Here is a 12,746-nt window from a genome sequence, read left to right as displayed (position 1 = left end):
AATGAGGATAAAACATGCTGAACAGCCAACCACATTTTTGTTTCTCTTTATTTATGCCAAGGCACATTTTGAGCTTTTATCAATTTTCAGTTGCTTTAATATAGTTACTTCATCATCATTACAGCATCTTTATGAACTTCAGTTGGTTCAGTAATGTTTATGTCTGGTGCTAGCAGTCGTTTTTGCTTGGCTGAAATTGCATAAACTAATCTTTCTCAGATTAAGACAAAATATTTGCCCATTCAGCAGAGTTGCGTCTGGTTAAGGTTGAGCTTGGATCTTTCAGTAGCGCGATTCTGTCATCCGCAACATACAATTTTCTGACTCATCCATGAAGTCACTGGAAGATCATTTACATGGGTTAAGTAAAGGAACTGTCCCAGTACCAATCCTTGTGGGATCCAACATTATGTTCCACCATTCCGAGGTTAGCTTCATGCTTGTTAACACAGCCTGTCAATGACACTCCTCTGCTTTCTGTAAAAACTTTGGCGACATGACAGCCAAGTGACAAGCATGATTACAGTGCTCATGAAAAAATAAGTTTTTATCATACTTTTTGATTGAATTTTTGTTCTTTTTTTGTTTGTTTCACATCATGAAAACGTTTTGCAGTACATTCAGTGGTTATTATATTGAAAGTTTATTGGTACATTGAATTTCTGACGGTCTTCACCCAGGTCTGATTTTTGTTTCCATACTAAACCAACACTTATTACAATATGTGCATGTTCCTCATGTATACACACAATTTTTGCTTTCAATAGCTACACTACTGTCTTTTTTCTTGTCACAAAAGTAATTTGGTGTCTCTGTATAATGTTTAGAAAAATCTGGATGGCCAGATGGGATCTGAATCATTGTTCTCCTGAATTTGAGTCCAGTGTGCTAACCACAGAGCCACCTCACTTGGTGAGAGAGCATACAAGCCCCATTAACAAAAAGTAATAAATTACTTCTTTAGTTAAGGCATTTTTCCCACATTATCTAAAACATGCATGTGTTGTACCCTTACTGAAGGAAGGTAACGCAGGATTGGAAACTACAGGCCAGTCTCACTACTGCCTGCATTATCAAAGATAATCAAATCAATCATGAAGGATAGGCAAATGAGTTACATCCTTAAGTTACAACTTTAAAAATGATGCAAAGTTTGGTTTCCAAAGTGGACGAGGTACAATATTAGTTGTTACAAAGATCAAAGAAGTGGTACTTGCTCTTGACAAGAACAACTGTGTCACAGGTATATTCTTAGGCTTCTCTGACTCTTTTTCCAATATTGACCATAACATACCACTAAACAAACTAGAAGCACCAGTTATAAGAGGAACAACAAAGGAATGGTTTCAATCTTACCTGGAAAATAGGATGCAGAAGACGAAGAGTGTTCACATATCTGCTGGTGACAAATTTTCAGTAAAACAACTGTCAGACAAGAAACCTATACATATAGGTGTTCCTCAGAGTAATATATTGGGTCAGTTATGATTTTAATAGACAGGGTGATAACAATTAAAGCTGCAGAGCCAAAACACTGTAAAAAACAAACCATTGCTCAAAATGACACCAAATTTGAATGAAATATTATTGAAGAAGGGGGAAACATTATGGATTCAGAAAAAATTTAACAATAATTTTACTACCAGATGGTGCCATAAGTTGCAGAATATGTAAAACAAAAGATATGGCGTGTACAGCTGTTCGTCAGTTTGCATCTGAGCAGTGTTGTCAACATGTAAATGTTGATTCTTTTGATAAATATTTATCATGCAACAATTTCTTCAAAGCTTCCAGACCAGGAGATGAGCCAAGACTTTCACAACATTTTCTTAAAAAAGGTAAAATAGGTGAAGTATGTCAGTTGTCAGTGTGTTTCAGTTCAGTTCGTGAAATGCCTTTGAACAGGAGCTTGATTTGGTAGTGATTGACTATTACTTCCGGATGTTGCACGTTAATTTTGTTCAATTTACGTGCACTTGCTTGCTTGTTTTTCTAAACAAGTTCGTTAATCTGTCTAGCTTACAAATGAATCGTGGGTATATTTCTATCAGCACAACATTTTGAATATTTTCATGCTTGCACTCGTGATGGTTGATACAAAGGTGATGTGAAAGTTCTTTTTAACTAATATTTTTACATTTATTCCGTTCCCCAGGCAGTTGAGGTGATCTTTGCAACTCATTAAAAATTGTCTAAAGCTTGTTAATCTGGTTTAATTTGCACTGAATACCATTACATATTATTCAATATTGTATTATTTATATTACAGGTTGGATAGGACCTGATACAACTAATTGATGCTCCGCGATTTGCAAGTACTGTTGAATTACATTAAGAGTACACAAAAAAAAGGATCTCGTGAGTCACACAAAGACTGAAAAATGTAAGAAGGCTGCAGCATTTGACAAATCTGCAAAGTCACGCAAAACTTTGACTTCAACATTCAAACCAGTTTTGTCAGAAACAACCAAGATAGCTGAACTGAAAATTGTTGCATTCATCGCAGAGCACAGTTCATTACAGACAGTGGACCACATGATCGAGATACTACCACAGCTACACCCTTCCGCATCTGCAATTTCGGATCTAAAACTCCATCGTACTAAATGTTTGATGCTGATTAAAAATGTGCTCAGTCCGTGCATGCTTCAGGATTTGGTAGAAGCAATTGATGATGGTCCATATTCAATCATAATTGACGAGAGCACTGATCTTTCGACACAAAAATTTGTGTGTTATGCTGTGCTTTTTCTGTGCAAAGAAAAAGGCACCGATCACAACTTTTTATTGATTGATAAAAATAATTATAATTGATACTAATGCAAAAAGTATGCACGGTGCCACTGAAGCTCAATTAGAAGAAGATGATTTAAGAGTTGAAAATATGGTCGGGATTGGCGTCGATGGTGCGAATGTCATGGGTGGGAAACACAATTCAGTCACTGCTCTGTTTCAGAATGAAATAAGCGACAGAATTGTCATGAGGTGCATTTGTCATTCACTCCATCTGTGTGCTGGAAAGGCATCGAAAACATCACTGTGTCAACTGAAATTCTTGGTACGGGAAATGCTTAGTTAGTTTTTCTACAGCCCTAAATGATCAGAAAAGTATAAGATATTGTACGAAACTATGAATGGTACTGGAAAAATAAAAAAGATTCAAGGCCTTAGTGGAACACGCTGGCTTGCATAGTCCAAGGCAGTTAATACATTATTAGTTCAATGGGAAGAACTACAACTGCTATTTTCAATTGCTAAATCGGAAGATAAATGCTTTATTGCTTTATGGCTGAACAGCTTTACGATATTATGACGAAATTACCATTCAAAGCTTTCCTGATCTTCTTAAAATTTGTACTGAAAAGTATAACACAACTGAATTTACTTTTCCAAAGTGACCACGTGGAACCTACTAAATTGCTCAAAGAATTATTTTTTATTTTCAAAAGTCTACTGCAAAAACTTCTTGTATCATCGAGCCTACAGAAAGTGAGTGACAGTGAATTAGCGGATTTCGATTTCGAGACCCATCTAATGCATACATCCGCAAAGTATTTTGGCCATGAGTTTCATTCCATTGCACAAAATATCGATGAGAAAGACTTACCCGATGTCAAAGAATGGTGCAAGAAATTTCTCTGTGCTTTGGAGCGAGAAATTCAAAAAAGATTGCCTGATAATTTGTCTATTCTGAAGACGATGGCCTATCTTCATCCTCAAGTTGCATTGTCTCAAATAAAACCGAGTGCGTCTGTCATTTTCACTAAAATTTACAGAACTCACTTATACGGTGACAAAAATGAAACAGAATAGGAATGGAATCAGTTGCAAAATACGTCATGGTCGAATGTAACCATCTCTGTTGAATTTTATACTGAGGTATTTCAAGATTGTGATTCTGCTGGAGAAAAGCATTTTGGAAATGTAGCCAAAGTTTCTATGGCACTACTCAAGCTACCAATATCAAACGCAAGTGTCAAACGTGCTTTATTGACGTACAGTGTAATTAAAAATGAATTACACAATAATCTTTCTCTTGAAGTACTTCAAAGTATCATGATGGTAAGATTTACATTGCAAAGAGACTGTGGTTTGTGTGTCAAATTTGTTCCATCCACTCGTATGCTCGAAATATTCAACGTCACTATGTATGATCACAAACGCGCAGGAAATAGTAAAACGCAACACGATACTAAAGCCTTTACCGAAATATTCGATGTTTTATAAGTTGAAGTCAGAGTACATTTTTATTGTTCCTGAAATATTTTTGTTTCATGTTAAATTAGAAGAATTCGTACTGTGTGTTATTTTTTTCCCCACTATCATTATTCTCTTAACTTTAAGATTTACTAACATCGAAGTATGTTAACAAACAGCATTACTAAGTTTTTCAAATAATGAATCAAACATCCTTACATAAAAATGTCTATTTTTATATCAATTAACATCATCACAACGCTTAAGAATTAGTCTAAAAATTCGCCAGTGTATGTTTATCATTATTTAGATTATAAGTGGCATTGTATAAAATACAACTATGTAAATAAAATCATCATTTCTTCCTACCCGAATGTTTTTTATTAGTAGTTCAATGTTCCTATCAAACACAGGTGCCTCTTTGGAATTTTAGGTCATTCAAAGGAAAATTTAGGGGGATTTCGAATAGATCCTAAGGGGGAACGTTTTTTTAGGAGTTGACAACACTCCATCTGAGATGCGTGACTGTCTCAATGTAGAATTGTGTGTTGTTGTTAAAGTCCTTTTACAAGAACATTGACTGTGTGCTAATAGTTCTGCAGAAGTTCTGGATACTAATGGATATGAAAAAAGGTGTTAGCCCGATGATTGCCAAAGATCAGGAGAAAACTATTGGTAAATTCAAAAAGGCAGGTTCTTTTGATCTGCAGTGTTATAAAGGGAGGAGGAGGAGGAGATTAATGTTTAACGTCCCGTCGACAACGAGGTCATTAGAGACGGAGCGCAAGCTCGGGTGAGGGAAGGATGGGGAAGGAAATCGGCCGTGCCCTTTCAAAGGAACCATCCCGGCATTTGCCTGAAGCGAATTAGGGAAAGCACGGAAAACCTAAATCAGGATGGCCGGAGACGGGATTGAACCGTCGTCCTCCCGAATGCGAGTCCAGTGTGCTAACCACTGCGCCTATAAAAGGAGGAAAGCAACTGATACGACATCAGTAGATGTGGGCACAGCACTGCTGGAGGGGTCAAGCAGAGGCAAGCAAAAATGTAGTAGACAGGCAATTGCCCAGCCTTTAGCCAAGCCTGTGAACATGGTGCACAAAATTCTACGAAACATCCTGTATCATCCCATATTGCAGTCCACAACCAAGAACATCATGAGGAGGTATCTGCTCCAAAGACGTTGCAGTCGACTTAGTAGTAGTATCAATACGAATTATTGCAACAGTCAACCAACACTAACCAACAGGATTGTCAGTAACAGAAAAAGTAAAATCAAAACGACCTCCTCGAAAAACAGTCTGTCCTTTCAACACATCAACCAGAACGGACAAACTGACGTTCATGTTATACTTGGTCTCCACATCCAAAATAGATTTGTAAATAGTAGGCTTCCATCGGAACACACGATGTATCCTACGACAAGGCATGCTGCCGACTGTGCGTCAGCTACCGGAAACACACTATTTATAGACGACACGTCACCCAAGGTCCTTTCAACACATCAACCAGAACGGACGAACTGACATTCATGTTATACTCAGTCTCCACATCCAAAATAGATTTGTATATAGTAGGCTTCCATCGGAACACACGATGTATCCTACGACGAGGCATGCTGCCGACTGTGTGTCGGCTACCGGAAACACGGTATTTATAGACGACACGTCACCCAAGGTCACGGACTTAGAATTATTTCGACTGCGGCGATGCACTTATCCAGCCGTCGCGCATAGGAGCTCTAGTATGCGTGACGCCAACTGAGCGGGCGGCCTAACAACAAGGGGACCGAGCACATGAGTGATATCAAGATATAAGTGTGTGGAATGTTTAGGATGGGTCATTCATACTGACCCAACAGGTTTCTTTTTTGCTGTCATGTCGTTTATTAAAACTAAGGGTACAGCTCTATGTCTACAGTTCAGAGGATGTACCACCACTTTATTACATACTATTATATACAGTTATATCATCAACTATTTTACATTTCATATCAACACCTTTACCATGGACAGAGACACAAATATTATCATCATGAGAGAGTTTACGAGACCTGCGGGTCCTAACACACAATGGTTTATCAATTAAAAAAATTAGTCGATGTTTCACCAACACTACGAGCTTGAGACATGATTACCCTGAACATCCGATAACCAAGAACATCACAAGGAGGTATCTGCTCCAAAGATGTTGCAGTTGACTTAGTAGAAGTATCAACACTGCAACATCTTCCATCCCCAGTTTTCCAAACAGACTGGAGTTAGTGCATGGGGTGTAGCAGCACATTCTGGGATCCAGAGCCTTCAGTGGAGCCCTTGACATGAGCAGCAATGAAGAATAAAACTGTGTTTATGTGACAGAATGTTGTACAATAGTGACCACCTAAAAGAGGCAGTGCAGTTGTTAAGAAGCTGGCTTTACATTTGGGAGGATGGAGTTGGCTCTGCCCAGAAACCTTGCTTTTGGTTTCCTGTGGTTCAGGCAAATGACAGGATGATTTGTTCAAGGGCTTGGCCAACCACCTGTCCCATCCTCCAAACCCATAGATACGTATTATGTTTACAACACTGTAAGATGAATAAATAAATAACTAAATACATACTATGACTGTTTCCATACTAGAGGAATTCCAACCAATGGCATAATATTTTAGTTTGTCAAGTCAAATTTGTGATCCACGTACTCTGAGGCTTTGGCAAGATCGCAGAATATACCACCAGGATAATTTTTCTTGTTTATCTCTTGCAAGACTTCGTACATGAATTCTTGTATTGCTTCCTCTGTAGAGGACCCCGTGCAATAACCAAATTGAGAGACAGATAATAAGGTCTACACAAATATGTGAATCAGTGTCGTATCTTAGGCCACTTTCTCAAAAACATTTGAACAGACAGGAAGGAGTGAAATGGGTCAGTAATTCAAATGATTTGCTTGTTGTTGTTGTTGCGGTCTTCAGTCCTGAGACTGGTTTAATGCAGCTCTCCATGCTACTCTATCCTGCGCAAGCTGCTTCATCTACCAGTACCTACTGCAACGTACATCCTTCTGAATCTGCTTAGTGTACTCATCTCTTTGTCTCCCTCTACGATTTTTACCCTCCACGCTGGCCTCCAATACTAAATTGGTGATCCCTTGATGCCTCAGAACATGTCCAACCAACCGATCCCTTCTTCTAGTCATGTTGTACCACAAACTTCTCTTCTCCCCAATCCTATTCAACACCACCTCATTAGTTATGTGATCTACCCATCTAATCCTCAGCATTCTTCTGTAGCACCACATTTCGAAAGCTTCTATTCTCTTCTTGTCTAAACTATTTATCGTCCATGTTTCATTTCCATACATGGCTACACTCCATTCAAATACTTTCAGAAACGACTTCCTGACACTTAAATCTATACTCGATATTAACAAATTTCTCTTCTTCAGAAATGCTTTTCTCCCCATTGCCAGTCTACATTTTATATCCTCTCTACTTCGACCATCATCAGTTATTTTGTTCCCCAAATAGCAAAACTCCTTTACTACTTTAAGTGTCTCATTTCCTAATCTAATACCCTCAACATCACCCAAATTAATTCGACTACATTCCATTATCCTCGTTTTGCTTTTGTTGATTTTCATCTTATATCCTCCCTTCAAGACACTATCCATTCCGTTCAACTGCTCTTCCAAGTCCTTTGCTGTCTCTGACAGAATTACAATGTCATCGGCGAACCTCAAAGTTTTTATTTCTTCTCCATGGATTTTAATACCTACTCAGAACTTTTCTTTTGTTTCCTTCACTGCACGCTCAATATACAGATTGAATAACATCGGGGAGAGGCTACAACCCTGTCTCACTCCCTTCCCAACCACTGCTTCCCTTTCATGCCCTTAACTCTTATAACTGCCATTTGGTTTCTATACAAATTGTAAATAGCCTATCGCTCCCTATATTTTACAACTGCCACCTTCAAAATTTGAAAGAGAGTATTCCAGTCAACATTGTCAAAAGCTTTCTCTAAGTCTACAAATGCTAGAAACGTAGGTTTGCCTTTCCTTAATGTAGCTTCTAAGATAAGCCGTACGGTCAGTATTGCCTCACGTGTTCCAATATTTCTACGGAATCCAAACTGATCTTCCCCAAGGTCGGCTTATTCTAGTTTTTCCATTCGTCTGTAAAGAATTTGCGTTAGTATTTTGCAGCCGTGACTTATTAAACTGACAGTGCAGTAATTTTCACATCTGTCAACACCTGCTTTCTTTGGGATTGGAATTATTATATTCTTCTTGAAGTCTGAGGGTATTTCACCTGTCTCATACATCTTGCTCACCACATGGCAGAGTTTTGTCAGGACTGGCTCTCCCAAGGCCGTCAGTAGTTCTAATGGAATGTTGTCTACTCCCGGGGCCTTGTTTCGGCTCAGGTCTTTAAGTGCTCTGTCAAACTCTTCACGCAGTATCATATCTCCCATTTCATCTTCATCTACATCCTCTTCCATTTCCATAATATTGTCCTCAAGTACATCGCCTTGTATGGACCCTCTATATACTCTTTCCACCTTTCTGCTTTCCCTTCTTTGCTTAGAACTGGGTTTCCATCTGAGCTCTCGATATTCATACAAGTGGTTCTCTTTTCTCCAAATGTCTCTTTAATTTTCCTGTAGGCAGTATCTATCTTACCCCTAGTGAGATAAGCCTCTACATCCTTACATTTTTCCTCCAACCATCCCTGCTTAGCCATTTTGCACTTCCTGTCGATCTCATTTTTTAGACGTTTGTATTCCTTTTTGCCTGCTTCATTTACTGCATTTTTATATTTTCTCCTTTCATCAATTAAATTCAGTATTTCTTCTGTTACCCAAGGATTTCTACTAGCCCTCGTCTTTTTACCTACTTGATCCTCTGCTGCCTTCACTACTTCATTCCTCAAAGCTACCCATTCTTCTTCTATTGTATTTCTTTCCCCCATTCGTGCCATTTGTTCCCTTATGCTCTCCCTGAAACTCTGTACAACCTCTGGTTTAGTCAGTTTATCCAGGTTCCATCTCCTTGAATTCCCACCTTTTTGCAATTTCTTCATTTTTAATCTACAGTTCATAACCAATAGATTGTGGTCAGAGTCCACATCTGCCCCTGGAAATGTCTTACAATTTAAAACCTGGTTCCTAAATCTCCGTCTTATCATTATATAATCTATCTGAAATCTGTCAGTATCTCCAGGCTTCTTCCATGTATACAACCTTCTTTTATGATTCTTGACCCAAGTGTTAGCTATGATTAAGTTGTGCTCTGTGCAAAATTCTACCAGGCGGCTTCCTCTTTCATTTCTTAGCCAAAATCATTATTCACCTACTACGTTTCCTTCTCCCCCTTTTCCTACTACCGAATTCCAGTCACCCATGACTATTAAATTTTCGTCTCCCTTCACTATCTGAATAATTTCTTTTATTTCATCATACATTTCTTCAATTTCTTCGTCATCTGTAGAGCTAGTTGGCATATAAACTTGTACTACTGTAGTACGCATGGCTTCGTGTCTATCTTGGCCACAATAATGGGTTCACTATGCTGTTTGTAGTACCTTACCCATTTTCCTAATTTTTTATTCATTATTAAACCTACTCCTGCTTTACCCCTATTTGATTTTGTATTTATAACCCTGTATTCGCCTGACCAAAAGTTATGTTCCTCCTGCCACCGAACTTCACTAATTCCCACTATACCTAACTTTAACCTATCCATTTCCCTTTTTAAATTTTCTAACCTACCTGCCCAATTAAGGGATCTGACATTCCACACTCTGATCCGTAGAAACGCCAGTATTCGTTCTCCTGATAACGACGTCCTCTTGAGTAACCCTCACCAGGAGATCTGAATGGGGGACTATTTTACCTCCGGAATATTTTACCCAAGAGGATGTCATCATCATTAACCATACAGTAAAGCTGCATGCCCTCGGGTAAAATTACAGTTGTAGTTTCCCCTTGCTTTCAACCACTCGCAGTACCAGCACAGCAAGGCCGTTTTGGTTAGTGTTACAAGGCCATATCAGTCAATCATCCAGACTGTTGCCCCTGCAACTACTGAAAAGGCTGCTGCCCCTCTTCAGGAACCACGCGTTTGTCTGGCTTCTCAACAGATACCCCTCCGTTGTGGTTGCACCTACGATACGGCTATCTGTATCGCTGAGGCACGCAAGCCTCCCCTTCAACGGCTAGGTCCATGGTTCACGGGGGACGATTTGCTTATCTCTAGTTTTATACTGTGGCTGTTGTCTTCAGTCTAGAGACTGGTTTGATGCAGCTCTCCAAGCTACTCTATCCTGTGCAAGCTGCTTCATCTCCCAGTACCTACTGCAACGTACATCCTTCTGAATCTGCTTGGTGTACTCATCTCTTGGTCTCCCTCTACGATTTTTACCCTCCACGCTGCCCTCCAATACTAAATTGGTGATCCCTTGATGCCTCAGAACATGTCCTACTAACCAATCCCTTCTTCTAGTCAAGTTGGGCCACAAATTTCTCTTCTCCCCAATTCTATTCAATACCTCCTCATTAGTTATGTGATCTACCCATCTAATCTTCAGCATTCTTCTGTAGCACCACATTTAGAAAGCTTCTACTCTTTTTGTCTAAACCATTTATCGTCCACATTTCACTTCCATACATGGCTACACTACGTACAAATACCTTAAGAAAAGAGTTCCTGACACTTAAATCTATACTCGATGTTAACAAACTTCTCTTCTTCAGAAGCACTTTCCTTGCCACTGCCAGTCTACATTTTATATCCTCTCTACATCGACCATCATCAGTTATTTTGCTCCCCAAATAGCAAAACTCCTTTACTACTTTAAGTGTCTCTTTTCCTAATCTAATACCCTCAGCATCATCTGATTTAATTAGACTACATTCCATTATCCTCGTTTTGCTTTTGTTGATGTTCATCTTATATCCTCCTTTCAAGACACTGTGCATTCCATTCAGCTGCACTTCCAGGTCCTTTATAATATATATAGTATACACTACATAAGTAAGTCAATTAGCAACCAGGCCCAGAACCAATGACCATTTAGAAAAATAGATCAATGGTAGTTTTATCAAGTCCATGTAAAATTTTAATATTCTGCTAGGAAGACTATTATAGCCAGCATAATTATTACAACTGATGTATCTTGTAATCTCTTTAGGAATGATATTTTTGAAACTGGCGGTGCATTCAGTGTCAGCTGATGTAAACATAACTCATCTATGATGAACAGTAGGAAAAGACAAACAACTGTGCAAAACGTTAAGATTACACAATTTAACATGAATAAAATACAGCAGTTCTCAGTTTTGGCTAATTAACACCACACTGAATGGTGTAGCATGATATTATATAGCCACATAAAAAAATAAAAACAGAAGTACCTGTGTTGATGTGTCCCCACTTGTGACATTTAATGCAGCGAACATTACGCACTTGTATACCAAATGGTTGGTCCCGAATTTCTGAATCACCTTTACAGTAGCTAGAAGAAAGAACATCAATGGTAACACAACTTTTATTAGCAAAAGTTTTTAAGAAAAAAGAAGCAGCCAGTTCTAAACTAACATCATTATTTCAATAATATGAAATCTTGAATGGGAGACTGAATGACTTATAAGGGAACCCAACTGTTCATTATACAAAGGACGTACTCAGCGCACCCCTCCCCCCCCCCCACCCCCCCACACACACAGCCTGCACTCCCTTCTCTCTCTATTTCTCTCCAGTTAATGACTGCTCCCGAGTGCATTTTTTCTGTATGGTGATTAACTCTGAAAGAGAAAGTGATAAACTCAATTTTTCAAACTGTGATATTCAAGTTAATGACCGAAGGTACACAAAAATTTTCCAGTAAAACATACATGCTTGGCAAATATTTAAAGACAAAGACTGTGTAATGGTATGTAAAATAAGTGAAAGGCAACTGCTCACACATAGAGGACTGGCATGTGGCACATAAAAATACACAACAAAAGACAGTTAACACTAGCTTCCAAGCTTTTGCTCTCTCTCTCTTTCTTTTCTTCTTTTTTTAGTAAGAACACACACACACACACACACACAAATGTATGTACAATACAAGGAGGGGTAGCCAGATGACTCAGCAGCTGCACGACAAGACAAACAGAATTCCGAGGGTAGGGCTTATAAGGGATACAGAGAGGTAGAGGTAGAGGGGGAGGGGAGGGGAGGAAGATCTTGATGAAGATGGAGACAAGGAGGGGGAGGGAGAGCAACGGAGAAAGGGCGGAGAAAAATGAAGGTAGGCAATGGAAAAAAAGAAAATGTTCCATGGCCTACATCCTGCATTCAAGAGACCCCATCCTACACTCAAGACACTCCTCACTTCCTTCACTGTTTTTCCACAGTTCCTGTCAAATTAACAGACTGCTTGTTACCCACTGTTGATGTAATGTCCTTATACACCAACACCCTCCTTGTCCTCCTCAACTTAAGAGCCACCATCCTAGATGCTGATCTCCACCTCTCAGATGGCTCCATAATACATTATTCATATCAAGTGCACCAACCTC

The 12,746-nt window shown here is 39.0% G+C and overlaps 1 protein-coding gene across 1 annotated transcript in view; it reads right to left on the bottom strand.

The window, feature by feature from the left end:
• The window catches only part of LOC124788220 (corepressor interacting with RBPJ 1), a 73,311-nt gene that overhangs the window by 29,707 nt on the left and 30,858 nt on the right, over positions 1 to 12,746 (bottom strand). Inside the window, exon 4 of the mRNA XM_047255401.1 lies at positions 11,595 to 11,695. Within this exon, the coding sequence (XP_047111357.1) occupies positions 11,595 to 11,695 (101 nt within the window). The remainder of the gene's footprint in view (positions 1 to 11,594; positions 11,696 to 12,746) is intronic.

This window comes from Schistocerca piceifrons, chromosome 3 (genome assembly GCF_021461385.2).
Source record: "Schistocerca piceifrons isolate TAMUIC-IGC-003096 chromosome 3, iqSchPice1.1, whole genome shotgun sequence".
NCBI lineage: Eukaryota > Metazoa > Arthropoda > Insecta > Orthoptera > Acrididae > Schistocerca > Schistocerca piceifrons.
Note: the sequence above shows the minus strand (reverse complement) of the source record. Positions and strands in the feature narration are given on the sequence as shown.